The 26,496-nt window shown below is 43.2% G+C and overlaps 3 protein-coding genes across 3 annotated transcripts; all 3 read right to left on the reverse strand.

Moving 5' to 3' along the window:
• Nucleotides 1-239: 239 nt before the first annotated feature.
• On the reverse strand, nt 240-6,920 carry cdc37 (cell division cycle 37 homolog (S. cerevisiae)). The gene is made up of 8 exons (XM_018754522.1): nt 6,575-6,920; nt 4,296-4,571; nt 4,088-4,193; nt 3,887-4,002; nt 3,677-3,799; nt 3,088-3,270; nt 1,733-1,804; nt 240-1,322 (listed from the first exon to the last, which is right to left on the reverse strand). The coding sequence occupies exons 1-8, from the start codon at nt 6,680-6,682 to the stop codon at nt 1,188-1,190; spliced, it is 1,119 nt and encodes a 372-aa protein (XP_018610038.1). The 5' UTR covers nt 6,683-6,920; the 3' UTR covers nt 240-1,187.
• Nucleotides 6,921-7,446: 526 nt separating this feature from the next.
• On the reverse strand, nt 7,447-10,738 carry LOC108935830 (intercellular adhesion molecule 5-like). Its single transcript, XM_018754724.1, has 6 exons — nt 10,612-10,738; nt 9,371-9,637; nt 8,878-9,210; nt 7,869-8,123; nt 7,685-7,739; nt 7,447-7,606 (listed from the first exon to the last, which is right to left on the reverse strand). The coding sequence occupies exons 1-5, from the start codon at nt 10,655-10,657 to the stop codon at nt 7,732-7,734; spliced, it is 909 nt and encodes a 302-aa protein (XP_018610240.1). The 5' UTR covers nt 10,658-10,738; the 3' UTR covers nt 7,447-7,606; nt 7,685-7,731.
• Nucleotides 10,739-13,806: 3,068 nt separating this feature from the next.
• Nucleotides 13,807-20,837, reverse strand: LOC108935831 (intercellular adhesion molecule 1-like). The gene is made up of 6 exons (XM_029254291.1): nt 20,743-20,837; nt 18,031-18,297; nt 17,226-17,555; nt 16,804-17,052; nt 14,779-14,908; nt 13,807-14,429 (listed from the first exon to the last, which is right to left on the reverse strand). The coding sequence occupies exons 1-5, from the start codon at nt 20,777-20,779 to the stop codon at nt 14,811-14,813; spliced, it is 981 nt and encodes a 326-aa protein (XP_029110124.1). The 5' UTR covers nt 20,780-20,837; the 3' UTR covers nt 13,807-14,429; nt 14,779-14,810.
• Between the last annotated feature and the right edge of the window lie 5,659 nt (nt 20,838-26,496).

The raw sequence follows: 26,496 nt of genomic DNA on the forward strand, positions 1-26,496 counted from the left end.
CACACAAAAAAACCCCTCAACTTCTGGTCAGTAAGGTTGTGGTTTGTAAGTATGGGTTGTACGCAGGTCAGACGTTCGTACCTTGGGTACTGCTTGTACTTACTCTAAATGGCTCCAGTAGGACCTAGCAAGTTATATAAATTGATATTGTACCTTATAATGTAGTCGCTTCAAAGCACCAACTAAAAGTAGACACCCCCCCATCCTACTGAGAAGAGAGTTGATAAAAGCTCCAGATCAACAATTCCACTCAATCTTTTATTGGCAGACATTGACCTTCCTTTCCCCAGAGCTGAAATTCAACCGATTAACAATTTTGCACGTGCCAGGCAACTTAAATAAAAATGTAAAGAAAATTTGCAAATATTTGTGATTCACTTTCCAAAAAAGTAATTAACCCTTTCTGGTGTTGTCATGAAGATATTTTCACCTGGTGAGTATGGCTTCATCAGACAGAATCCTACTCCTTAGAGTAGTCATGTTAATCTACTAGGACATGTTAGGTATATCCTGCTTAAGCATTAGGGACCTCCAAATATTCCTGGGAAGATGTCTGCAGCATTTGCCTCCAAAAAGGTGAGAGTGTGAAGCCAATGCTTTGCCACAGGCTGATCATTAACCGGCTTGCTGGCATGCTTGGGATGGTGAGACTCAAACCAGTTCATCCTTCTGTCAACTGGAACTCCCAGGAGCCTTTCTCCATGTCAAGTAGGGAGATGATGCATTACAAGAAAAGTCTCAACATTATTAGAGCTGGGAATTTACCCCAACTATTCAATTGACAAGACAGACCCAAAAAAATGTACTGGGCAAGTAATTACTGCACAATAATGAGCACATTTTCTCCACCTAATTGAGTGCTGCACTACAGCTTATAAATAGTGCTTATTCTTTCATTTAACTTTTCTCTTCTTCCCACCCCCTTCAGCAGTGTTCCAAAGACATTTTCAAGGTATGAACACAAACAGGGTCAATGAAACAGACACCACTGGGATGTCTACTGATACTGAGGCATGAAGCTACACACCCAGCAGGACAAGGGGGGAAAAAGTATTTTAAAGAAAGAGTGCAAAGTAACCTAAGTTTACTAAGGGAAACAACTTTAAAAGACTATGAAAAATATATGTATATAATACCCATAACAGCAACAGCGACTGTATTCAAAGCAAAGCTCAGTCATGTGAGAATTAGTCTTTTTTCTCAGGTTCTTTTGGGAGCTCCTCATACTCCGTTTCAGTGTCCTTTTCACCACCTTCTTCTGTCCGTGCGTTGGGGACCCAAAGCCCTGAATCAATGCACCTCTGCATGTGGGCCTTGGCCTCCTGTTGGAACACACAATGGTAGCTTTTTGTAACCCTTTACACAAACCAGATTTGCCAATCTTGATAACTGAACGCTCCAGTACTTCTTAGCTACCGGAAGTGCAACAGTAATAATTTTCCCCTCCATGCTGTACTAATAATACTAATTTCCTCTTAGATAGTGGTTGGAGCTGGTGGGTCTTTGGACCCAAAGTATCGAGTCTCACCTCTGGCTTTAGTACCCATTAGTACAAGTAAGGTGCTTAGCCTAAACTGCTCCAGTAAAATTACTCGGCTGTATAAATGGGTAAATAATTGTAAATAGCTTAACATTGCAAGTCGCTTTGGAGAAAAGCATCAGCTAAATGAATAAATGTAAATATAATACACCTTTCACTGGAAGAGCGGGATAGGAAGAGCCTGTTACCTACCGTAGGGTCCATCTTACTGATGACATCCTGCAACATCTGAACATTCTTCTCATCAAAACACTTCTTCATCTCCTGTGAACAAGTAGCAGCAATATCAGTAGTAGAAACTTCCTAAGTGATGAAGTGTGCATTTGTTTAGCTGCTCCTCTGGCCTCTTTATCGTTACTGAATTTAGTGCCAAGATGCAGTAGATCCAATTCCTTGTCTCATATTGGATTGGGATGTTGAAAAGCGCTTAGCAAACCTTAGTACTTGTGTCTCCATAATGTAAAATGCAAGAAATTTATGACCATCTCAGTTAGTAGCAAACCATGCTCAAGTTTTGTTTTACTTTTCTAACTTATTGGACTGTTCTGTCCTAAATTTGACTAGTGAACAAACTTGAAGCATGCAGTAGTTATACAGTCTTTTTGTTAGATATATCTATGTTTGGAGATTGCCCCAAAGCACTCAAAGCATTTCATATTGCTGGCAATAGTTTGTATAGACACTGGCTAAACCAATAAAGTATTTCACCCAGTTGGCTGCTAAAGTTTTTTTTTTTTTTAATTCCACAGCATTTAGCAGATAACCAGTCTGTCTTTAACATTTCCTATGAAATACGTCAACATATGTAGTGGCACAGCAAGAAGCGCTGCTGCCTCACAGTACCTGGGTGGTGTGAGAGAACCTGGGTTCAATTCCCACTCAGCCTGTATCAAGTTTGCATATTCTCCCCATGCCTGCATGGGTTTCCTCCGGGTGGTCCGGTTTCCTCCCACAGTCCAAAGACATGCTGTTCAGGTTCCCCCATAGTGTGTGAGTGACACAGAGCGTTTGTTCCACTGGCACTGATGTATGGATGAGTGACTCATTGTAAGTAGTGCAAGTCACCTTGGTGAATAAGGTGTTGGCTAATTATATATATATATATATATATATATATATATATATAGTATCCATTGGAAGTCACTTTTAAGAAAAGTGTCTGCTAAATAAATAAATGTAAACATATATTGCTATGGCAAATTCAGGCACTTAAAGAATCTCACACTTTGTTTTAATTTCAGATGCAGCTTCAACTCAGCTGATTACTATGATCGTGTACACAACCATTAGAGATCTGCCTACACTTTTCCTTAAATGTGTGGTGGCTCAAAAAGCCTACAACAAATAAAAATTCCTGTGCTTACATTATTAATGTCATCATGATAGTACACAAGTTGTCCATTCTGTTTTCCTTGGTATAGGACAATGACAGTAATTTGGCAGATTTATTACACTAAACCCCAAAAAAAAAAAAAAAAACATTGATCCATGAGCCTTCATGGAGCCAGAGTGAACATATGTACACATGCACACAATGCAGTAGGTACCTCAGGCAGCAATTCATACACCTCCACAGGGTCCAATCCCCCTGGCCCCAAGCGCTTCTGTCTCTCTTCCTCCTCATACTCCTTCATGGCTTTCTCAATGCGGATCTTGGCCCGCCCACGCACACGCTCCTTAAATGCCTCCAGCTCATCATTGAAAGCATCCTGGTACTGCTGGTCTGCCATCTGATAAAGAAACACATTGCGGTGAGCCCAACAATTTGATTGCAAGGTCATACACACAGGACAACAGGTAGCGTAGTGGTTATAGATACTGCCTTTAGACCCAAAAGTCACAGGTTTGATTCCCACCTTTAGCTGTAGAACCCCTGAGCAAGCTACCTACCCTAAATTGCTCCAGTAAAATTACCCAACTGTATAAATCAGTAAATAATTGTAAGTACCTTAACATTTTTAGTTGTACATGTGAAGTTACTTTACCAACTTAAATTCTTTAAAATGAGAACACGTAACAAGGATTACACTTAGCTATTATTAGTGGCTCAGCTTTAACTTCTTTTTACTGGATTCAGTGAGTATGCACTTAAGTAGCATAAGTAATATTTTGATACAACACACTGCCCAGACAAACCTTGATCTTCGCAAAGAACTGGCGGAAGCATCCACGAGGGTCCACTTTCAGGCTCTTGGCCAGCTCTAGGATGAACTGCATGACAATGGTCTGGTGGGCAACCTGCTCCATCAGGGCATGTTTCTGTATGGACAAAAAGAGGTGGTTTGGGATCTGTCCCTCATTCATTAAAACACTTAAACTAGGAAAAAGTCAGAGGTTATCTCTCACCTCTCCCACTTCCAGATCGATGCACATGATGACCAGATAGTTGGCCGTTTCCTCACACACCAAAGAGGGATGGTCCGACAGGTACTTCTGACTGTCATCCCACCGTCGCAGCATCCCTGAAAACCAAAGTCCCCAGTTATGGGTCCCTGTTGTGTTAGCATTGACATATTGGCTTAGGAGAAGACAGCATGAAGCACTCACCAAAATGCTTGATTTCCTTCTCATACTTCTCCACAAAGGTCTTGTGCTTCTGCTCTTTCTCTTCCTCTGTCTCTTCTTTTGGTTCAGGTTTGATGTTCATGATGCTCTGGTGGAACATGGAAAGGTTGATGCTTCAACGAGGTCACATGCATTTGGTATCACCTCCACATACTGGAACTCGAGAACAACAAGCCATCAAATGCCCCACCTTGCTGAAGCCATCCTTGCTAAGTGTGTCCACATTCCAAGGCATCTTTTTCTCCTCACGCCGATGCGCCTCAATTTTCTTCTCCCAGTCCTTCTCCTCCTTCTTCAGTTGCTTTTCCTCCACCTGGGCCAGGCTCACCTCCTCCTTGGGTGCTGAAGAGCACTCCAGCTCGCGAATCTTCTTCTGCACCTCAGCCAGCTTGCGCCGGCACTCTGCCAGCCCCTTTTCCAGCTCTTCGCCTTTCTTTTGGAACTGCTCCATCCGCTCCACGCGAGCCTAGAAAGGATGACAATGGAAAATCAATGACAGCATCTTTCAAATATGCCAACCCCATAAGATAAAATGGCCTGAGCCTATATCCTTATTTTGTGTATAAGAACAATCTTTTTCAGAATCACATGCAGAAACTTACCACTCTTCAACAATGTATAGCTAAAAACTATGCCATTCCATTTATGGAATATGAGAAGCATGACTGTAAATCTAACTACAGGACTTGTTAGGTTTGTTGACAAAAAGGACAATACACTTCCATCGCCAATGCTCTGTAAGGCCTCTCACTTAATTTACTACAGTAATACCTCACCTTACGTTGTTATTTGGTTCCAAAGGGTGCGACTTAAGTTGAAAAACGACGGAAAATGAAACAACCCCTAAAAAACCCATTTAAACCCCCTATAAACCCCTAATAAGCATTCCCCTTAAGTGTATACACTTCAATTAATGCTAAAGTAAAGAAATTTCATGACGTTTTATCATAGCCACTTTATCTTCCAATGATATAGCATGACACTTACCACTACCACTAGGAACTTTCTTCATAGCCATGGGGGCAAATATTAAAGTCACAAATGCAACACAAACGAGACACTGAACTGCACAAACACGAGTTTGAATCAACTGGCGGCAAACAATGACGCGCCGAACGGCAGGTAAATAAGACAATATTTCTTTTTAAGCTTTTAATTGATTTTATAGATTACAATATATTATTTTAACATTCATTTTTTATTTGATTTTACACTTTGTTTTTAAGTGATTTTTAAGTTAATTTTTAATATTTTCGGCTGACCAATGTAAAGTCACATCAGCCGACTGAAGACGAATTGTATTTCCCCATATATATTTAACAAAAGACCGACGTAAAGTCAAAATCGACGCAACACGAAACGACGTAGGGCGAGGTATTACTGCATTTATTCACTTCACTGGCACTTCTCTCCAAAGTGACTTACAGTCTTAAGCTACTTACAATGACTCATTTATACTGCTGGGTAATGTTTACTGGAGGAATTTATTCTAAGCACCTTGTCCAAGTGAACTACATAAGGTAGGATTCACACCTCGGTCCTTTGACTGTGATGGAATCTTTTTCAATGTGAGGTTCTTTGAAGTTTTCAGTAACAAGGCAAAAAAAAAAAAAAAAAAAAAGAGTGCAATAAGTTTATTACAGCATTTGCAAAGGACATATGGCCACACTAATGTTAATGGGGTCATGATGTGTCGCCTAGGATGCGAATGTAAGCACATCACACCTCTGCTCAATCTTTTAATAAAGCCTGATTAAAACAAAAGCTATTCAAGGCTTTTCAGCCTGCTGTTCGCAGTTCTCTGGAAAAATACTAAATTACAGAGAAGCTTTACATGGCCAAACACACCACAAAGGTTTGCAGTATTATTTCTCATCATGTAATCTCTAATTTCAACCTACAGGATGTTGTATTCCAGATAGAAAACAATAACTGTTAAAGACAGCAACAAGAAGGTGACAAGAGACTAGAGCAGGAACTGGATGCTTCCAGATCAACTGAATGACTTGTTTACCTGCTTCTCACGCACTGTCACAAACCCCTAGAAACAACAGCAACGTGGTTGTGGAAAATACCACCAAGCACATACTTAAGATGTGCTGACAACTACTAGCCAAATACTAATAATTAAAACCTGGGGAGGGCTGTTCGAACACACGCACCTCTCAGCATTGTTTGTTGTTAGTATATGCCTGGCCTGTTCTGGGTGTGTATTAGCTGTACCTGGTCTGTTGTGTGTTTCTGCACTAAGCCTTCATAAATAAACTCGTGGTATCGAGGATCGGGTGTGTGTGATGTATTCTGGTCACTGTGTCTGCTGCATTTTGGTGGGTGTAGTACCCGATCATCATGTCTCCATGACAGGTTGGATTGTCTATGTTCGTGGTGTGTAAACATACCGCGAGTTGTGCTGTGGTCTGATGTATGCCGCGTGTGTTCAATCAACGTATATTTTGGTGTATGCGGTACCTGATGTCTCCATCTGAACAGGCTCGGAGTGTCGATGTTCGGGTGTGTATCATCCTCGTCGTCCGAAACTTCGATGTGGTCCCACACGCTGTAGTCTATCGTCGTCATCTCCCTGTTCCCCTTTGCTCGTTGAAAGCTTTTTTAAGAAAGGAATTCAGCTGTCCAGAAGCATTAAACTTTAAAATAAAAAAACGGGGAGAGTTATCTGTTTTATTAATGCGCAGCTGTGACAGTTTAACTGCCTTAGCCGGGAAACGCGCTTTCAACAGAGGAAAGAACCATCCAGAACTAGCGTTTGCAGGGACGTAAGGCTGCCCAGCATCACGTGACCGACGTAAGGCGCTGCGTCGGTCCGGGGTTGCATGACATACGCTGTAGACGTATGCACCACAGGCCGTCCGTCATACATGCAATATTCTCCTACCTACAATAATGATTATAACTATAAATATGGTTCTTTAAGTAAACTGAGCACAGAAGTTCTCAAATTTGTTAGTGTTGCAGATTTGGCGAGCTGAGTCACAGCGGACCCGCGCTTTCTAGAAATCTCGACCTTTTTCTGGTCCTACACGTCATCTTAAAGCGACAGACCGTTGACTGTATTACTGTTACCGAAGTCGACACAATGGGTCATCTTTTTTATCAAATTTAGCAATGTGATTTCATGTTATAAGTGAAGTTGCTCTAGCGGTTACGACGTTGTGTTAAAAAAAAAATACATGTTGACTAATTATCGAAAGATTTTCCTTTCATTTTTTGTGTTCTGAGAAAACTAGAAACGTTGCATTTCCAACACAATAGAGAAAACATAGACTTTATTAGTAAGTATTATGTCATGTAATATATATATATTTTAAAAAGAGATTGTGTACAGCTACAACAGTAACAATCCTCCAGGTACAGTTTCTTAGCACAGAACTTCAAATGCAAGAACACCAATCCAATGTAATTCCCAGACATAAAGGCACAGTGAGGCTGGTGTGATAGGACTTTTCTTTCAAGGGACATCTGGTACGTGTTTAAGTTTCACACCTGAAAAAAAATAGCAGGAAAAAGCAGTTTAAGACGTGTGTAAACCAAGATATATGCATCATACAGAGATAAACTTACCAGGAAAGGATTTCTTTAAAATTCTCTGCTCTTTGCTACACGTAACACTACGCTCCTAGAAAAGCAGAAAACACAGAGATGCATTTAAACGTGTATGAACACAAGAGATGTGCAAAACCAGCCAACACAAAAAAGTGCTCTTGCATGAAGTAGATCTACAGCATTTGCGCAGCAAAGGTCATGCCTCTGGACTTGTGCTTGATGGTGAACTGCTTGTTCTTCATTCCCAGCCGGTTGGTGGAGGTGCAAGTGTAGATCCCAGGTGACAAGGAGGAGGAAATAAACACTGCCTGGTCATCTGATTCCTTCTCCCGAGAGTGTGAGATGTTCCAGGAGTACACAGGAGGAGGGTTTCCCTGAGCTGTGCAGTTCAATGTCACCTCATCACCCTTATTCACCTCTATGATCTCTGCATTGGGACTGAGGAAGTAGGGGGCATCTAGGAGAAGAAACCCAGTTACTTAACACATGCATTTGTGTGTGTGTGTTTTTTTTAAAGCTACTATGATGTATGTACATTGAGTGTATCATTGCACAGTTCCGTTATGGTGCTTTCTAAGGCTGAGAGCTCACACATCTAAACACTGAGGGTTAATGGCATTTGGTGTGGAATAAACAAAATGTGTACTTTGTGAGGGTATCTCTTTAATTCATTTCATGAGCAATGCTGTGTTTTCCAAACAAGAAGCACAGATGTCCTGCTGCTCCTCTGATGGCTTATCAAGAGCATGCTTCTGGCTGTCACTTTCCTGTCATGGTTCCTGCCTATATTTATAGGCAACACAAAGCGACAACTTCCACGACTGGTTACAACACAGTGCGTGATCGGCCAGCAGGTGGCAGAATGAGGTACGTTTTGTGGCTAACAAATACTATGGAAACGTTGCCAAAATGGCGCTCAATTGTGACAAAAACGAGACAGTATATGATTTGTTACTGCTTAACAGTTGAAAGTTATATGTGGTGGATATGTAAAATTAAAGAACAAAACTGCATTTCATTTTGTTTAGACATGTATACGAACATTCATGGTTACACAGATGGCGCAGTATTAATTTAGTGACAGAATTTCAGATTCCCATTTATAAACTTTGCTTGATGGTACACGCATAGCAATGTTGGTGGCACAGACAGACAGTACTGACATGTACAGTGATACTGCTACTGGAAATAAATAGTACTGATTGACTCACACTGCACAGTAATACTGAGAGGCTCTGATGTCATATTAAGAGGGGGTTGTGGTCCTTCTGGTCCCAGGTCCAGCTCTGCCACACACCTGTACTGAGCTCCATCATCTGCTCTACGGGGGGTAATCAGGAGGGTGGAGGACACTTGGACAGGTGAGGCTGGTGTGAGGTCAGAGAATGTGTGATTGTAGACTTCTGTCTGCTCTCTAAACCACCTGAGGTTGAGGTACTGGACAGGAGCAATGTTGTGGACCTCGCACTGGAGCTGGTACTGTCTCCCCTCCTGCATTGGGCCCGTTTGGTTCAGAGAGCTGATTGATACGCTGTCAGGAGTCTCTGTAGATAAAAAGATCAAGCCCCCATTTTATCAGCCCAAATACAATAGTATCGTATACTTTGGCAAGAAAGGGTAAATTGTATGCCATTGCTCTACACCATCCATGGTTACAGACCAAATTCAGATGAAACAAGTGCTTCTTCTACTGCCTTCACTTACTGTAGAGAACAAGGTGGAGTTTCTCCTCACATTGTCTGGGAGCAGTGAAGAAAACCCCGTAGCATATAGGCTCTTCGATCCAGTCGGTAAGGCTGTCAACTCCCCACTGGACCGTGAGATCACGCTGTGTGTTGGCTGCACCAACAGCTGCCTCCCAGCCTAACACGCGTACTGGGCGTGAAGCCACGCAGCTGACAGAAATGGGGTCACCGAACGCCACCACCGCACGTGCGGGCCGCAGCTCAAGAGAGCAGCTGTACCCATCCGCTGAAACAGCAATGGGTTGCCATGGTAACAGTATCACTCCCATCACCAGGACAACAGGAAAGATCAACAGTTGTGACAGCATTGGGATAACACTTGCTGAAAACTGTGACAGCATCACAACAACGCTAGCAATTGTACCATGAAGATTTGGTCCACTGGCAGTGGTGCAGTTTGCTGGGAACTGAAAAAGTGTGGCATATTCAAAGCTCAAACTTAACTTACATTTAGATCAGTTCAAAAAGTTTCCTGGCATTAGATACCCCACGTAAAGTATTGCAAAATCATAATGCTCTCATAACCCACATTTTACAAAGGTCAGCTGGTAGTGTAGTGGTTCAAACTGCTACCTTTGGATGCAAAGATTGGGGGTTTGAATCTCATCTTTGGCTGCAGTAATCTTGAGCATTGCACAGATGCTAAAAAACTGCTCCAGTAAAATTACCCAGCTGTATGAAAGGGTAAATAATTGTAAATGCTTAAACATTGTAAGTCACTTTTGAGAAAAGTGTCAACTAAATGAATAAATGTTTGCTACAACATTTAAAGAAAGAAAAAGGTAAAAACAAGATTTTAATATTTTACAATAGATTTTAAATAGGTGTTATTAAAATGGAAAACAAAACTGTGCTGTAGTCAGAATTTCACATAATTAGGTTTATAATACAAACATGAATTAATTAATGTATTTGCAGTCATAGTTTCTTCCTGTCCTAATTGCACAAGAGCTGAGTTGCTGTTTCCATATAATTGCTGAAATTATTTTAGCCACACACTGTGCCTGTTTTGTATTAGTCATGATGAGGATATAATAAACTCACAGATTTTATTTATACAGCAAAATGAAAAATTTACAAAACAATTATAGAAGTGAAAACCACCAAACAGAAAAGTTTCCAAACAGCTGATCGATAGACTAAGAAAACACTAACTGAAGTTTGGTAAATGTGAAACGTGTAAAATAACCATGATCTTACCCAGGCAAAGCATGCTGAGAACAAGAATTAATTTCATAAACTCCATTTGCAGTTGAACGGAGCCTCACCAAAGCCCGCACTGAGTGTGAGTTCAAAGCTGAGCGGAGTTGCCACTTGGTCTCGCTAGGCAACCTGACACTGAAATGCGGACAAGGAACAAAAGCAGCACCCCCAATTCTGTCCCAGTTCCCGCACACAAAATGAAACTTGCATGGGCCGCTCGTGGGCCAAGCACAGGGGCCATGCTTGGGTCCCCCTGACTTCACCAATTTAAATAAACTTTCAGTTAACTTATTCAACTTGGTAAAGAAGCTTTCATTTAAAATTAAGTCACGTCATACAGCGCATTGCATACACCTTCACCAAAAGACATTTAAACACATCGATGGGAAAAAATATTGATTTATGCTTTTTGGAAACTAGGTGGGTCATTACAGTATCTCATAGCAAATTAATCACTCTGTGTAATATTCTAATTAAATGAAGACCTGCTTCGGGTCATGTTGACAAAGCTGGATTATGGTATCGTGTGTCACAAAACCAATGTAGCCTACTTTAAAAACAGAGGTTGATTTTGTATTTTATTCTGCAGTCTGTCCAGTCACGCTTGTCATTTGCAACCTGAATGACAGTGTCCCTGTGCCCCTTGACAGTGTTTAGATTACTTGTCATCAGTAGTAGGATTTGAAAAATTCTCCAGAAACCAATATGACTTGTTGCACAAAGTGGAGCAATTTTTTCTCCAGACTGTTTACAAAGACTGTGCTACAAAAAAGGTGCTCTGACAACCAGGTTAGAGGTCAAGGTTCAGGAGTTTCAAACTGAGACTTTCTGAAGCAATAAAATTTAATTTTTGTGGCTTATTCGCAGTGACTATATATTCATAGGCTGTCCCAAATACCCTTGCAGAAAATGTGGGCCAGGTTGCCGTGACAACACAGCCTTGGATGCATACACTGTGATTCCAAGTAAATCGGTTTCCCATGAGCCTCTTCACCAGAGTGACCACAAACAGACACAAAGAGGCAGACATTTAAAAAGAGATCCTTTATATGGCTGACAGAATAATACACAGTGTGCAGCATTCACACACTGCAGTGATGTTTATTTTCTCATGTGCAAAGGATGTGCTAGGTTTTACTTCTTGGAATATTCATTCATCTCCGCTATATATCGGCACAGATGAATATCAATGCAATAGACATTTTCATTTGACTGAAAGGCATGAATTAATAAGCTGTCTTTTTACTTAGTTATTTTAGTAGAAGCACAACAGAGACTATTATCTTAATTACTATTTAACTGCACCTAGCATACAGAACATAATCAAAATGTGACATATGTCAAAAAAATCTCAAAATAGACCTCAGACTGCAAAATCTGAACTTCCATCCATGACAGCTGAACTGATCCATTGGTGAAAGCAATTCACTGCCACACCAATTGATCAGTCAAAATATCTCCAACACCAGTATCCTTACTGTCTGAACAAGTGAAGTGAAATGTTTAGGAGCTTTATTGAAAGAAAAGATGACAACCTAGATGGCAACAAGAATCACAGCCTCAGCCAAACTAGGAAAATAAAATTAAATTAAAATTAAAACTAATAAAATATATTTAACATGTAGGTTTAAGACGTATGACATAACGAAATGAGTAAACTGGTTCTGCTGACGTTTCCATCTTCTGAAGCTTTTGAATTTTAGTTGCAAGACAATAATCCATTTTGGAAAATAAAGCCTGTGCCCTCTGTAGAACTGGTAAGCGAATTAATGCCATTCAGGGTTCTTTACTTCCTTTAACTTAAAAAAAAATTATTCTTAATAATAGAAGCATGATGCAAATTTTTACAACTTCTGAGATGGTGTGACCATGAAATGTTTTCATGATGTACAGCTATATACATGTTTTCTGCACCAGAGGATGCCAAAGGCAATAAAAAGATTGTGTTTCCATGTCGCGCTCACACAAACCCGCTGTACCTCTTTGCATCTACTTTGTACAATTGATACAGACTGAGCATGTCAGAGTGTATCACCCTACCTGTTTACACCATGGTTCAGTTTGACAGATTTCTTGCTGTTCCAGAAGAATGTGGCTATCATGGCTGTTCTTATTCCCAGTCAGGTGTTACAGTGTCAACTCTTTCTCTGCAATTTCAGGTTTATGTTCTCAGCGGCAGATGTCAGACAGTTTCCTCAAACAGAAATCAAACATGCAAGGGGGTTGCAATAATGGCCAGATTGCACACACACTGGTTCCAGAAAAATCTGATGAAAATACTGTCTCAGCTCTCTGAAGAATGACGGTGCACCATGTTCTGCAACAGTCTGACCGTCTAAGGGAAACTAACAGGGAGGAGGAGTGTTTCACAATCAAACAGAAAAGACTGATCACAGAACTCCACCCAGGAGCAGTTTAAAACAAAACAAGTCTTTTAGTGGGGCTTCTATCAGTGATATCTAGTGGTAAATCCAGAGAAAATATATGATCAGGATGATGGATGACCATCAAAACCTGCAAAAACAGGGAAACTACAAATTAATCAGAAAATATAATAACTAAACATGGAAAATATTAACATCCCTGAAGCTCCAGAAACTACTTATGAAAATTCAGGGTCATGGTGGTTCGAAGAAACCCCAGTGTTGGGCAAAAGACATACTATATCCTGGACCAGTCACCCAGCCATCTCACTCTCTCTCTCTCACACACACACACACACACACACACACACACACACACACACACACAGAATAAACACAATTCACATTAACCTGAAGCATGTCTTTGGCACCTGGAAGAAACATGCACAAATACGGGAAGACCATGATACACTCTGACACACTCATTAGAACACCATAGATTAGGATCTCGTCCCAAATCTGAACAAGAGCCCATGAGATGTACCGCACCAGTACTAACAGTGGCACTGTTGTGCCCCCAGTGTACAAATATACAAAGTTCAACACATAGCAATGTTACTGGTACCAGGCAAATACACACATTTTCAGAACCACTTGTCCCATACAGGGTCTCAGGGAACTGGAGCCTACCCAGTAACACAGGGCATAAGGCCAGAGGGGGAAGGGGACACACCCAGGACAGGACACCAGTCCGCCGCAAGGTACCCCAAGCAAGACTCGAACCCCAGACCCACCAGAGAGCAGGACTGTGGTCCAACCCACTGCGCCACCACACCCCCACCAGGCAAATAGATTACAGAAAAACACAGATCATCATAATGCGGTAATATGACTGGAATTATCACATAACATTTGCTTTGTAAAACTTGATATAGCCACCAACTTGGGAACCTTTTTGAATTAGAACAGGTCAGTTAACTAAGAAAGTCTTTCATTGCATTACTTTATACCTGATTTCACCACTCGAAAAAATTCAATATATAATTTTAATTAATACAATGTAATACAATGCAAGATATTAATTTCAACAGCAATTATAATTGTTACTTAGGATGGTCAGGGCATGTTAGGTGCACAAAAAATTGTCTCATTTAAACTGTTAGCTGTGTCTATTTCCTCTGTACAGAAATATGTTGTGGCTACAATGTGGTCTTCAGAACTTAGACTGTGAATCACATCAAACGCAGAGATTTCAGATGTGCAACGCAGGACTGAATCTGAGTATGTGAAACCAGTGTGGGCTGCAGTTGGAGACACCATTGTTAGTGCTGTTTGGGTGGGCAAAGCAGGTATGCATCGGGATTGATGACTTCAAAAATGGCGATGAATCAAAATACCGTCTCAGCTCTCTGAAGAATGACGGTACATCGTGTTCTGCAACAGTCTGACCATCTAAGGAGAACAAACAGGAGAAGGAGTGTTTCACAATTTAACAGAAGGTCCAATCCAATGGTGACTGAAGAGTGATGAATGACAGTGATAAACTGGCTTTGTATTTGATTCCATATAAACTGAGACACATTTGCAGTGGTCCAACAATACACAGGGTTAGACAATAAAAACAGCAGTATCTACTAGAAATGCCCAGATGTCATCACGCCAGCAAGTTGTGGGAAATGGCGATAAACCCTCATCCCCATTATAGATGAAATGACAAGCACTTTGTGCATTCTCTGGGAAAGAAGGCAAAGCAAAAAGACAATAGTTTGTGTCACAACAATGTTATACGTAAAACTCCCACCTTGTGGTGCTTCATGGAGACATGTGATTCTTTCAGCCTTTAAATTTGTAAATGCAACAGCTGACAATGAGCACAACGGCCAGAAACACTGCTACTGTAATGATAACAATCCAGGTCGTATTTAGGGAACCTGTGGGAAAAGGACAAGGTTAATTCACATGTGTACATGGTGGTGGGAGATCTCTCATAGAGCTGTCTGTGTCAAAATACACAATAGCATCAAAACAAGCAAGTGGGTCTATTTTCTATATGAGCTCATTTCCCACAGCTCAGGTGAGAACCAAAGGTATCCCTGCAAATTTTCTTATTGGCACCATTGGTGCTTAGTGGACAAAAATGTAAAGTTTCTAACATACATTTAGACAACAAAACAGTGAAATGTTATAATCCTTTTCATACAGAACTTTACGCAGTCAAGCTTGAGGAATGGTATATGGGTTCAGAGCTGTTCTATGACTGTCTAGGGCTGTCCTTCAGCTGCCAGGTTAAGGGATTTGTGATTTAATGGACAAAATTCTATGGCTTACATGTTGATACTCTGTTATTTTACATTTACATTTATTCATTTAGCAGACGCTTTTCTCCAAAGCGACGTACATCTCAGCGAAAATACAATTTGTGCATTACATTAGGAGAAAGAGTCATAGTTGCAGACATATGATTCTTAAGTAAACCTAGTTTGTTTCTTTCCACTTGATGCCCCGATGTTCATCGCATGATTAGGTGCATAAAACACAGGATAGACGAATCCAGATTATCTTCCTACAATTTTTTTTTAAAAGGTACACAAACATTTACATACAACACAGGAGTAGCGGCTGTGTAAAGGGTTATCTGGGGATGATCATAAAGTTACGGTGCACAAACATTTACACCATACATGAGCTTGAGAGATCATGGGCGAAGTGAGTCTGGGAAAGGTGAGTTTTCAGACCCTTCTTGAATGTAGACAGTTTCAGCAGTTCTGAGTGAGGGGGGGGGGGGGGGTCGCTACACCACAATGGAGCCAGAACTGAGAACCTCTCTGCTTTACTTTTTTTGCGCGGGACCACCAAATGAGCAGAAGTAGATGAGCGAAGGAGTCTGGTTGGGGTGCAGTGGTTGATCAAGTCTTAAATAGCTAGGAGCAGTTCTATTGATGCATTTGTAGGCAATAACCAGGGTCTTGAATTTGATCCAGAGAGCTACAGGAAACCAGTGCAGAGAACTGAGTAGAGGAGATACATAGGAAAGCTTTGGCAAGTCAAACACTGCTTGTGCAGCAGAATTCTGTATCAGATGCAGAGCTTGATGGCAGTAGCAGGAAGGCCACATGAGAGAGTTGCAGTAGTCCAGATGAGATGCCACCATGGACTGGACAAATAGTTGGGCAAAGATTTAGTTGTGAGGTTAGGACGGATCCTGCGGATATTATGCAGGATGTATCTGCAGGTCCAGGTTGTGACTTCAATGTACCGAGAGAAAGACAGATTTGAGTCAATCGTTACTCCCAGACTCTTAGCCGAGGCGGTAGGCAAAATGAGTGAGTTGCCCAGTTTGATCGATAGATTGTGATAGTAGGACAGGCCAGATGGGAGGTGAAGAATCTCTGTTTTGGACAGGTTGAGTTGTAGGTGGTGATCAGACGTCTATGCAGAGATGTCCGACAGGCAGGCAGCAATGCGTGCGGAAATGTCTGACACTCCAGGTGGAAAGGAGAGGAAGAGTTGGGTATCATCAGTGTAGCAGTGGTTATTGAATCCATGGGAGGCTATGACCGGGCCGAGGGAGGAGGTGTAGATCGAGAAGGGAAGAGGACCCAATACCGAGCCCTACGGAACACCGGTTGAGAGAGGCAGAAGAACGAGAGCTCTGCCAGACCACTTGATAGGATCTGTTAGATAGGTAGGATTCAAACCATCTTAGTGCCGCTCCTTTGATCGCAAGCTGACTAAGACTTATTCACCCTCTGCTGGATAATTTAACAAAAACCAGGAAAAATTAGAAATTTTAACAAGACAGAACAAGGTCAAAGACAGAAATTACCTGGTTTTTCCTGGATGGTGAAGTGCTTGCTCTCAAATCCCAGGTAGTTATCAGCAGTGCAGGTGTAGGTTGCTGGTGCCAGGAAAGAGAAGGTAAACACTGACTTGTTCCAGTCCATCTTCTGAAGGTGTGAGGTGTTCCAGGAGTACACAGGTGGAGGGTTTCCTTGAGCAGTGCAGTTTAATGTCACCTTTTCACCTTTCCTGACCTCCATGACCTCTGAACTGGAACTGATGAGGGAGGGTGCATCTGAGAAAAGACCAGTCATGTCACACACATTCTCTGGTAGTCACACACAGCAGGATTAAAAACTGGTGTGAAGTCTTGTGAGGGTTGACAGGTGGAATTTAAACACTAAATGTGGAGGTACAAAGGAAGTTGATGTTACAACACTCACAGGTGACAATATAAGTAACACTCACAGTGTACAGTGACTCTGAAGGGCTCTGACTCCACTGCAGGAGGGGGTTGTCGTCCTTCTGGCCCCAAGTGAAGCTCTGCCACACACTTGTACTGCGTTCCATCATCTGTTCTATTGGGGGTGATCAGGAAGGTGGAGGAAACATTCACAGGTGTCTTGGATTCTCCAGAATACAAGGTTATGTTCACTACCTCAATGCCTTTGTACCACTTCACCATGAGGTTCTGAATTGGAGCCACATTTTGGACCTCACACACCAGCCTGTGTTGTCTCCTCTCCACTAAGGAGCTAGTGTGGTTCTCAGAACTGATGGAGACACTATCTGGAGTCTCTGTGGAGGAAAGGAGAAGCACTTTAATCAGTATTTACCGATACACTGGAGAAGGTACATAGGTCACACACACACACGTTGGTTGAAGCTGCTTGTCCAAAGTGGGGTTGTGGTGAGCCGGAGCCTAACCCAGCAACACAGGGTGCAGGGTTGGAGGGGGAAGGGACACACCCAGCAGGATTCAAACCCTAAACCCACCAGAAAGCAGGACCCGGCCAAACAGGCTGCGCCACCGCAGCCCCCAGGTACATAACTGTTTACCAGATTTATAATACATGAGTAAATCACGATACATGTTGAAACTGTTACTTCAGAAAGGCAGACACCTAGGCCTATGGTAAAAAAACAGGCTTTTGAGTTTGGGAAATTTTTCACTGTGGTCTTCAGTCTTATCCTTCTCAATGAGAAGTCAGAAATGCAGGAATTGCAGGAGGATGAAAAGCAGAAAAGAGAAAGAGAGAAAAAACACACTTACTGTACACGGTGACTAACACTTTTTTCAAACACTGAGGAACTCCCTCAAAATTTGCAAAGCACTGAGGGTTTATATCCCACACTGTCAGATTTTCAACAGTCCAGAGGAGAAACTGGACACCTTGCTGGTTTGGTACAGGGTTTTGTTTAGCCACCCAGCCCATCCCCAAGTGCTCCGTGAACACAGTGCAGTTCACTGATATTGGGTCTCCATATTTCACCACCACTGCAGGGGGGTCGATTTTCATGGGACAGTCATCAGCCTCCACTGAAACACAAAATAACAAGAGCACTCAGTAAACACAGTGATTTGAGATCTGCAGGACCATCTACCAGACCTAGCAGCTCCAAAGGAAAGAGCAGAAGATGTTGTTCCCCTGTGAGGAACACAATGTCCTCCAGTGGCAGCTATGAGCATTTTTCTAGGGTTGGCAACTGGGATTCCTGGCAACCTACAAGCTTTCATGATACATTTATAACTATAAATCTACCTATGGATGGCACGCTGGCACAGCGAGTAACGCTGGTGTCTCACAGTGCCTGGGTGGTGTGAGAGAATGTGGGTTTGGTCCCTGCTCAGTCTGTGGGGAGTATGCATGTTCTCCCCGTGTCTGTGTGGGTTTCCTCTCACAGTCCAAAGACATGCTCTTCAGGTTCCCCCCCTAGTGTGTGACTGACACAGTGAGAGTGTGTTTCACTGATGTATGGATGAGTGACCCATTGTAAATAGTGTATCTAGCAGTGTAGGTCACCTTGGTGAATAGAGTGTGTGGGCTGATAACACTACAATAGTATCTGTTCTAAGTTGCTTTGCAGGAAAGCATCTGCTAAGTGAATAAATGTAAATGTACCTAAAGAAAATTGTGATACACAGGGGTGAGTCTGGTCCAGGGAGTGACCAAACCTGGGATGGTCATGATGGACTTTCATTCTTTTTATTGATCAGTTTTTCCTAATAGTGACACACAGAAAGAAACTAGCCAGATAAGAAATTACTAAAAATAGTCTATCTGAAACTACAAAACAACAAAACTCCCCAGAATTTAGTGAATACACCATAAAACTCAGAGGTTCAGTAAAACCAAATTCAAAAGTTTGCAGTATTAGACTTGGGAGAGCTGGTAGCGTAGTGGTTACAGTTGCTGTTTTTAGACCCAATTGTCACAGCTTTGATTCCCACCTCGATCCATAGTACCCTTGAGCAAGGTACTTAACCTAAATTGCTCCAGTAAGATTATCCAGTTGCATAAATGGGTAAATAATTGTAGTTTGCTTTGGATAAAAGAATCACACACACACAATGTCTACAACTGCTTGTACCGAGCAGGAGCCAAACCCAGCAACACAAGGCGCAGGGGGACACACCCCGGACAGGACACCAGTCCACCCCAAGGCACCCCAAGCAGGACTTCAACCCCAGACCCAGCACAGAGCAGGCCCCAGCCAATCCTGCTGTCCCACCGCACCCCCGAGCATCAGTTAAATGAATAAAGGTTTAATGTGGACTTGTGTGTTTGAGCAGATTCTTGATATACTGTTCACTGGAGGGCTCACACTTATTGTTGAGCAAAGTTGTTGAAATCCCCCCCAAGTTGGGACCCCATTGTACAAAGAGAAGGGATGACGGTGGGTTTTTTTTTGGAAAAAAGAGCAGTCAGTGTATGGGCATCAGAGTGTTTATATGCATCATGCATAACTGACGGCTGGGTGTAGACAGGGCTTTGGTCTGATACTTCCTTCCCACAATTTTGTTTTAACAGCTTCTAATAATGACTTTTGTTTCATCAGCAAAGGTTTCAAATACACAAAACCAAAAACTAAATTTTATTTTTATTATTATTATTATTATTATTATTATTATTACTATGGGGGTGTGGTGGCACAGCAGGCCTATGCCTGCTCTGTGGTGGGTCTGGGGTTTGAGTCCCGCTTGGGGTGCCCTGTGACAGATCTGTGTCTCGTCTTGGGTGTGTCCCCTCGCCCTCCAGCCTTGCGCCCTGTGTTGCCGGGTAAGCGGGTTCAGTCAGCGTGTGTGTGTGTGTGTGTGTGTGTGTGTGTGTGTGTGTGTGTGTGTTAGTTATTTTTATTATTATTTGGCCCTGCAATAAATTGGTGATCTGTTCAGGGTGTACCCTACCGAATCTTGGATCCTGTGATTCAAGAACAGTCAAACCACTGTAATCCTGACTTGGACAAGCAGTTAATGACAGAGATACTCACAGTGTGTGAGTCATTATGTTTGTTATTACAGGGATAATTATACTTTCATATTTGTGATATACATAATATTTTTAAATGTATTATTATACTGATAATATATTATATAATCTCTATTATATATAGAGAGGGTACGGTATTGCAGTGCGTTTGGCTGGGTCGTTTCTCAAGCTAAAAGGATTAAAAAACCAGTAGGGTTGCTACCTATTTGTATTCCGGTGGATCAGAAATATATTCTGTCATTTACTAATCTCTAACTAACTCTGACAAATGAAATTCTCATTCTAGACAGAGATGGAAGGCCAAGCATTAGTTTTTATCCTACAAATAAAGCTATCTGGTGTCTGAATATTGCTGCCTTATTGCTGCTGAGGTTAGCATGATGCTAAGCAAAGGGACACGTTTTTAAGAACTGATTGTAAAAAAGCCTCCAATGAAATTATTTCAATATTATAGATCTAAATGAGAATGAATTGAAAAGGGTTTTCACACTCACCATGTATCAGAAACAGAAGGATCAGGATGCCCGGCATTTCCACAAAACAAGGAGCGTCTGGCCAACGGTTCAGCCTGAAGTTTAGTGAACGGCTCCAAAAGTTGAAATGCACAACAGGAAGTCAACAGAAAAAGAAACCACACTCAGCAGTTGCAAGTTCAGTGTTGAAACTAATGTTGAAACACAGTGATGGGGTGGTGATTGATCAACTGAACATCTCGGCCTGCTGGTGTTTATGAGGTGTGAACATGATGTATGAGCTTCAAATTAGTGAACTGTGTCTCACATGAAGGCTACATGCTGGGAGGACAGTCAAATGTGTTGTATGGTGCTGCATTACAATGGAAAGCTTTCATTTCACAGTTGAACTGATAAGGCAAAAAAAGTCACTGGTGAAGGTTTGAATTATTAGTGAATTGTGCCAACAGTCTCCAGGAATCAGGGAGGCACGGTAGTGCAGTGGGTTGGCCTGGGTCCTGCTCTCTGGTGGGTCTGGGGTTCAAGTCTAACTTGGGGTGCCTTGCGACAGCCTGGTGTCCTGTCCTGGGTGTGTCCCCAACCCCTCCAGCCTTATGCCCTGTGTTGCCAGGCTGGGCTCTGGTTCCCTGCAACTCCATATGGGACAAGTGTTTTCAGATGACATGTGTGCCTCCAGGAATCACTGTCAGCTTATACTCTGACCAATCATGACAGTTTGTGTTTGATTTTCATGAGTGTTGGTGATCAGTAAAAATACAATTAGCATTGGGAGATTTTGGAGTCCATAGGAAAAGGTCAGAATTAAAGTGGCTCTGTACACATTGAGGTGGGAGAAAAGTTTTTTGCATAATGGAAAACCTCAGTATCAAACTTAGCATTTGAAGCTTCTTCTGATATTTTTAAAAAGGTAAACTTTTCCTTACCAGTGAAAATACCACCAATAGGCTACCTCACTATTGCCAGGGGACTGGCAAGGGGGTGGTTTAATAAAATTACAGCTCTACAGAAAACTAGAGATACTCTCTTAATATAATTTTTAATTAATGGTGAAGATAGTAATTTACCATATTGTTTTCAAAAGATAAGGTGTTAAACACTGAGAGCTTCTAGTCAATGTCAAGAGTCTATTAACCAGGAGGTCCTTTCCCATTATTTAAAATGTGGAAAAAAAGGTGTGTTCCTGGACTTTTTGGACATGCCCAGATATTTCCACAAACACCTTCCGGATACTTAAAGACAGTCTCAAGAAATACTAATGAAAACATTAGTATGATAAGATAATAAACATAATCAAGAAGGAAACTGACAAAGACTAAATTAAGGCAGAAATTTTATTTTTTACTAAACCACTGTGCAGTAAGCACATATAAACATGCAAAAGACGCATACATTTACATTTGCATTTATTCATTGAGCAGATGTTTATCTCCAAAGCAAGGTACATCTCTGAGAACAATGAAAAAGTGCAATACTTCAACAAAAAAGAATTGGATGCAGACACGTGATTGCCGAGTACAGTCCATTTCTCACATACCATCGTATAGAACAGCATACGTTACACAAGTACTTGCAGATAGGATTTTCCATTATTAAAGATTCAAGAGTTTATTGTCATGTGTACAGTAAACAATTCGTTACACCGTACAATGAGATTCTAACTCTGTGAATCCTCTCAGCAGCCTATGACATAAATTATAAGGACATAAGGAAAGAAAAACACAAGGAAAACACAGCATAAATCACAAATTTACAAAAATTACTATTAGCGCAAGGTCGCAAGTTACAAAAATTACTAAAGTTGCTAAGATTACTATTAGTGCAAAAATCCAAGAAACGAGGTTATATACGTAAATAAAGTGTGCAGTGCGCAATGTTCAAAGTCCTGCAGAGGTAGATTGGGTCTGTTCGCAGTTGGGGGGGGGGTGCAAGGTATAGGGAGGTAGTATGTGGTCTCAAACCTGATGGAAATTTTTTCCTCTCCAATAGCAAAAAGTGGATCAACATACAGGGAGTGAGGGATGTGAAAAGGCTGCTGTTCCTAAATATGTGTGATGAAACAGTGACCAGACCAAAGACACAGACAAGAATGGATGGATGGGTCTACCGCCTGATATGTGCTGGATGGTGAACTGCTTGCTCTCCATTCCCAGGTACTTAGCGGAAGTGCAGCTGTAGGTCCCAGGTGGCAGAATGGAGGAGGTAAACACTGATTGGATCCAATCCATCTCTTGAAGGTGTGAGGTGCTCCAGGAGTACACAGGAAAGGGGTTTCCCTGAACAGTGCAGTTCAATGTCATCTTCAGCCTTATTCATCTCCAAGCCCCCTTCACCATAAATAAAGAACAAGAGGGTATCTGGGGGAAAATACCATGTCAGACATATGCAAGTGAATATACAATCAGCTGGATTAAAAACTTCAGAACTGGTATGTAGTGTGAGGTCTTCTAGGCGGGTGGAGTTTGATTTGTGCCCTGAAAGTTCACATCAGAGTGGAAGTGGACATCTGTAGTAGTTCAAGTTGATGTTACATCAATGAGAGGTGACAATATAAGTAACACTCACAGTGTACAGTGACAATGAAGGGCTCTGACTCCACTGCAGGATGGGGTTGTGGTCCTTCTGATCCCAAATGCAGTGGAGTCAGAGCCCTTCACTGGGTTGTGGTCCTTCTGATCCCAAATGCAGCTCTGCCACACACCTGTACTGAGCTCCATTATCAGTTCTGTTTGGGGTAATTAAGACAGCGGAGGACACATTCTCAGATGTGTTGGATTCTCCAGAATACAAGGTTAAGTCCACTACTGTCACATCCATGCCCGCACCGCAATCGACAGCGCCTGAAGACTGTTACGTCTCCATCAACCAGCACATTGGCGACACCTGCTGTTTCCTGATGGAACAGAAAATAAAAAGGGATGCCGAGGAAGAGCCAATGTGGAACCTTGTTCAGCGACTTCTCTTGTATTCCTGACTGTGTTACTTGTAACTTCTTCCTGCCTCGACCTTTACTTGTTTATTCTTTGTCCACAATTCTCGCCTTGCCCTGTGTATCCTGTTTGCCGATCGCCCGACCTTCGCCTGTCTCCGACTTCTCTCTCGGATTACGTCTGTCTGTTATAATAAACATCGCTTTGAAGAACTCTGCACTTGAGTCCGTCATCGAGTGGAACGAAACTATGACAAAAGGTTCCGCCTATCAGGACTCAGCAGAACTCGCCCAGATGAGCAACGCGCTCGCCACCCAGGGGGCGATTATCGGTGCGCATGAGCAGGCATGGGCACGACTGGAAGATTCAATCAAGAGGCTGCATCAAGCCCTGCAAACGGCAGGGATTATCCAGTTCCCCGTGACCACCATGCCCGTGGTTCCAGCCAGCCCTGTGCCACCCGCACCTCCTGAGGAAAGAAAAAAAGTGGACCTGATACAACCATCGCCATTCCTGAGAGGTATGACGGCTCACCCGATTAGTGCCAGGACTTTCTGATGCAGTTTAAATTAGTGTTTGAATGCTCCCCATGCATGTATCGAACCGATGAAGCCAAAAGAGTATTTGTGCTGTCCTTGTTGGTGTGTCTGGCTCGTGCCTGGGCAGCGGCAGGGTGGCGCATGCGCCAGAGGACCACTTAAACTGCTTTCAGGGAAAAGTTTGAGGCAGTGTTTGACCACCCTCATGCTGGTCGCTCTGCTGGTGAGCGTCTCTGGCACCTGAGCCAAGGAAACAGGACCATAGCTGAATATGCTCTTGAGTTCTGTTCCCTCGCTGCAAGAAGCGGTTGGAACTCCGCTGCTCTCCTTACCTGTTTCTGCAACGGGCTTCACCCTCGGATCCAGGCCGAGCTAACCTATCGCGGGGAGGACTGGACCTTTGATCGCTTTGTGCAGACCGTCATCGCGATTGACAACCTAGGCCAGAGCCAACAGAGCTACGGGGGTCAGACTCTCCCCCCCCTCCCGTGTCCAGGTCTGAAGAGGAACCCATGCAGGTGGGGCCCAGTCGCCTAGGCCCTGATGAACGGAGACATTGCCTAGTGGGGAACCTATGCCTTTACTGGGGCTCCCTGGAACATCTCCGTGCAGCCTATCCAGTACAACCACCACAGGGGGCCTCCAGGGGATCCAAGGTGAGTTCTGGGGAACACCGGGGACAACTACGATTGCAGTGAGTATCTCCTGGGAAGGGAACCGGGTACATACAAGCACTCTGATAGACTCTGGTGCCGCTGGGTGTTTTATGGATTGGGGCTTTGCCAGAAAATACCGTGTTCCCCTTAAAACCTGTGAGGTCACACTTTGAGTTAAAGCACTTGATGGCCAGCCACTTGGATCCGGTGGGGTGGACACTCGGACCATTCCACTCCAGCTAGAAACGGGAGCATGTCACCAAGAGGTACTGACCTTTTTCCTGATCAGGGCCCCTGACACCCCTATTATTCTAGGCTATCCCTGGTTGACATGACACGATCCAGTATTCCGCTGGAGCACTAATGAACTGGTCTTGGGAAAAGACCTGTCACTCTTCCTGTCTGACTCTCCCCTGCCGTGCTACTTCGGTTGAGGGTGTGGAGGGCCTTCCCCAACCGGAGACACCCCCAGACTACGAGGACCTGCGGGAGGTCTTCAGCAAAGCCCGAGCAGCCGAATTGCCTCCGCATCGACCCTGAGACTGTGCGATCGACCTCTTGCCAGGTACCACACCGCCCCGGGGCAAGGTGTATCCTCTGTCTTTGCCAGAACAACGGACCATGCAGGAGTACGTAAACGAGGCTCTCGCTTCAGGCATTATCAGACCATCCACCTCTCCTGCAGCGGCTGGTTTCTTTTTCGTCAGCAAGAAAGATGGGGGGTCTACGGCCGTGTATCGACTATCGGGGGTTAAACGCAATCACAGTCAAATATGCCCATCCATTGCCTTCCAAGGCGACCGTAATTAAGGGCATTCAAGGTGCTACCTGGTTCACAAAGTTAGACCTGCGAAGGGTGTATAACTTGATCAGGATCCGCGAGGGAGATGAGTGGAAGACGGCATTTTCCACCACTCTAGGTCATTATGAGTATCGGGTTATGCCGTTTGGCTAGTAAACGCCCCCTCGGCCTTCCAAGCATTTCTGAACCACGTGTTGGGGGATTTCATTAATCATTGTGCTATTGTATACCTAGACGATATCCTGATTTCGTCCCGGACCCGAGACGAACACATCCGGCAAGTACGTGCAGTATTAAAGTGCCTCTTACAACACCGACTATATGTCAAGAGGAGAAATGTGAATTCCACCAGCGCCAGATCTCCTTCCTGGGGTACATTTTGAGCTGGGAAGGGATCTCCATGGACCCCCGGAAGGTCTGTGCGGTGACATCCTGGCCCAGGCCGACCACAGTAAGAGTGCTCCAACGCTTCCTTTGCTTCGCCAATTACCGTCATTTTATCCGAGGTTTCAGCACCGTGGCCGCTCCTCTTACTGCACTCACCGCCAATAAGGAACGTCGGCTCCCGTGGGGAGAGGAAGCGGAGAGGGCGTTTCAGGAGCTAAAGATCTGATTCACATCTGCCCCGGTGCTGAGACAACCAGACCCGTCTTTACCCTTCGTGGTAGAGATCGATGCCTCCTCGGTCGGCGTTGGAGCCGTCCTGTCCCAGAGGCAAGGGGACCCGCTGAAGCTATACCCCTGTGCCTTCTCCCAAAAGATGACCCCGGCAGAACGTAATTATGATATCGGGAACTGGGAGCTCCTTGTCATCAAACTCGCGCTCAGAGTGGCGACATTGGTTGGAAGGG

Source organism: Scleropages formosus, chromosome 8, assembly GCF_900964775.1.
Source record: "Scleropages formosus chromosome 8, fSclFor1.1, whole genome shotgun sequence".
NCBI classification, from domain to species: domain Eukaryota; kingdom Metazoa; phylum Chordata; class Actinopteri; order Osteoglossiformes; family Osteoglossidae; genus Scleropages; species Scleropages formosus.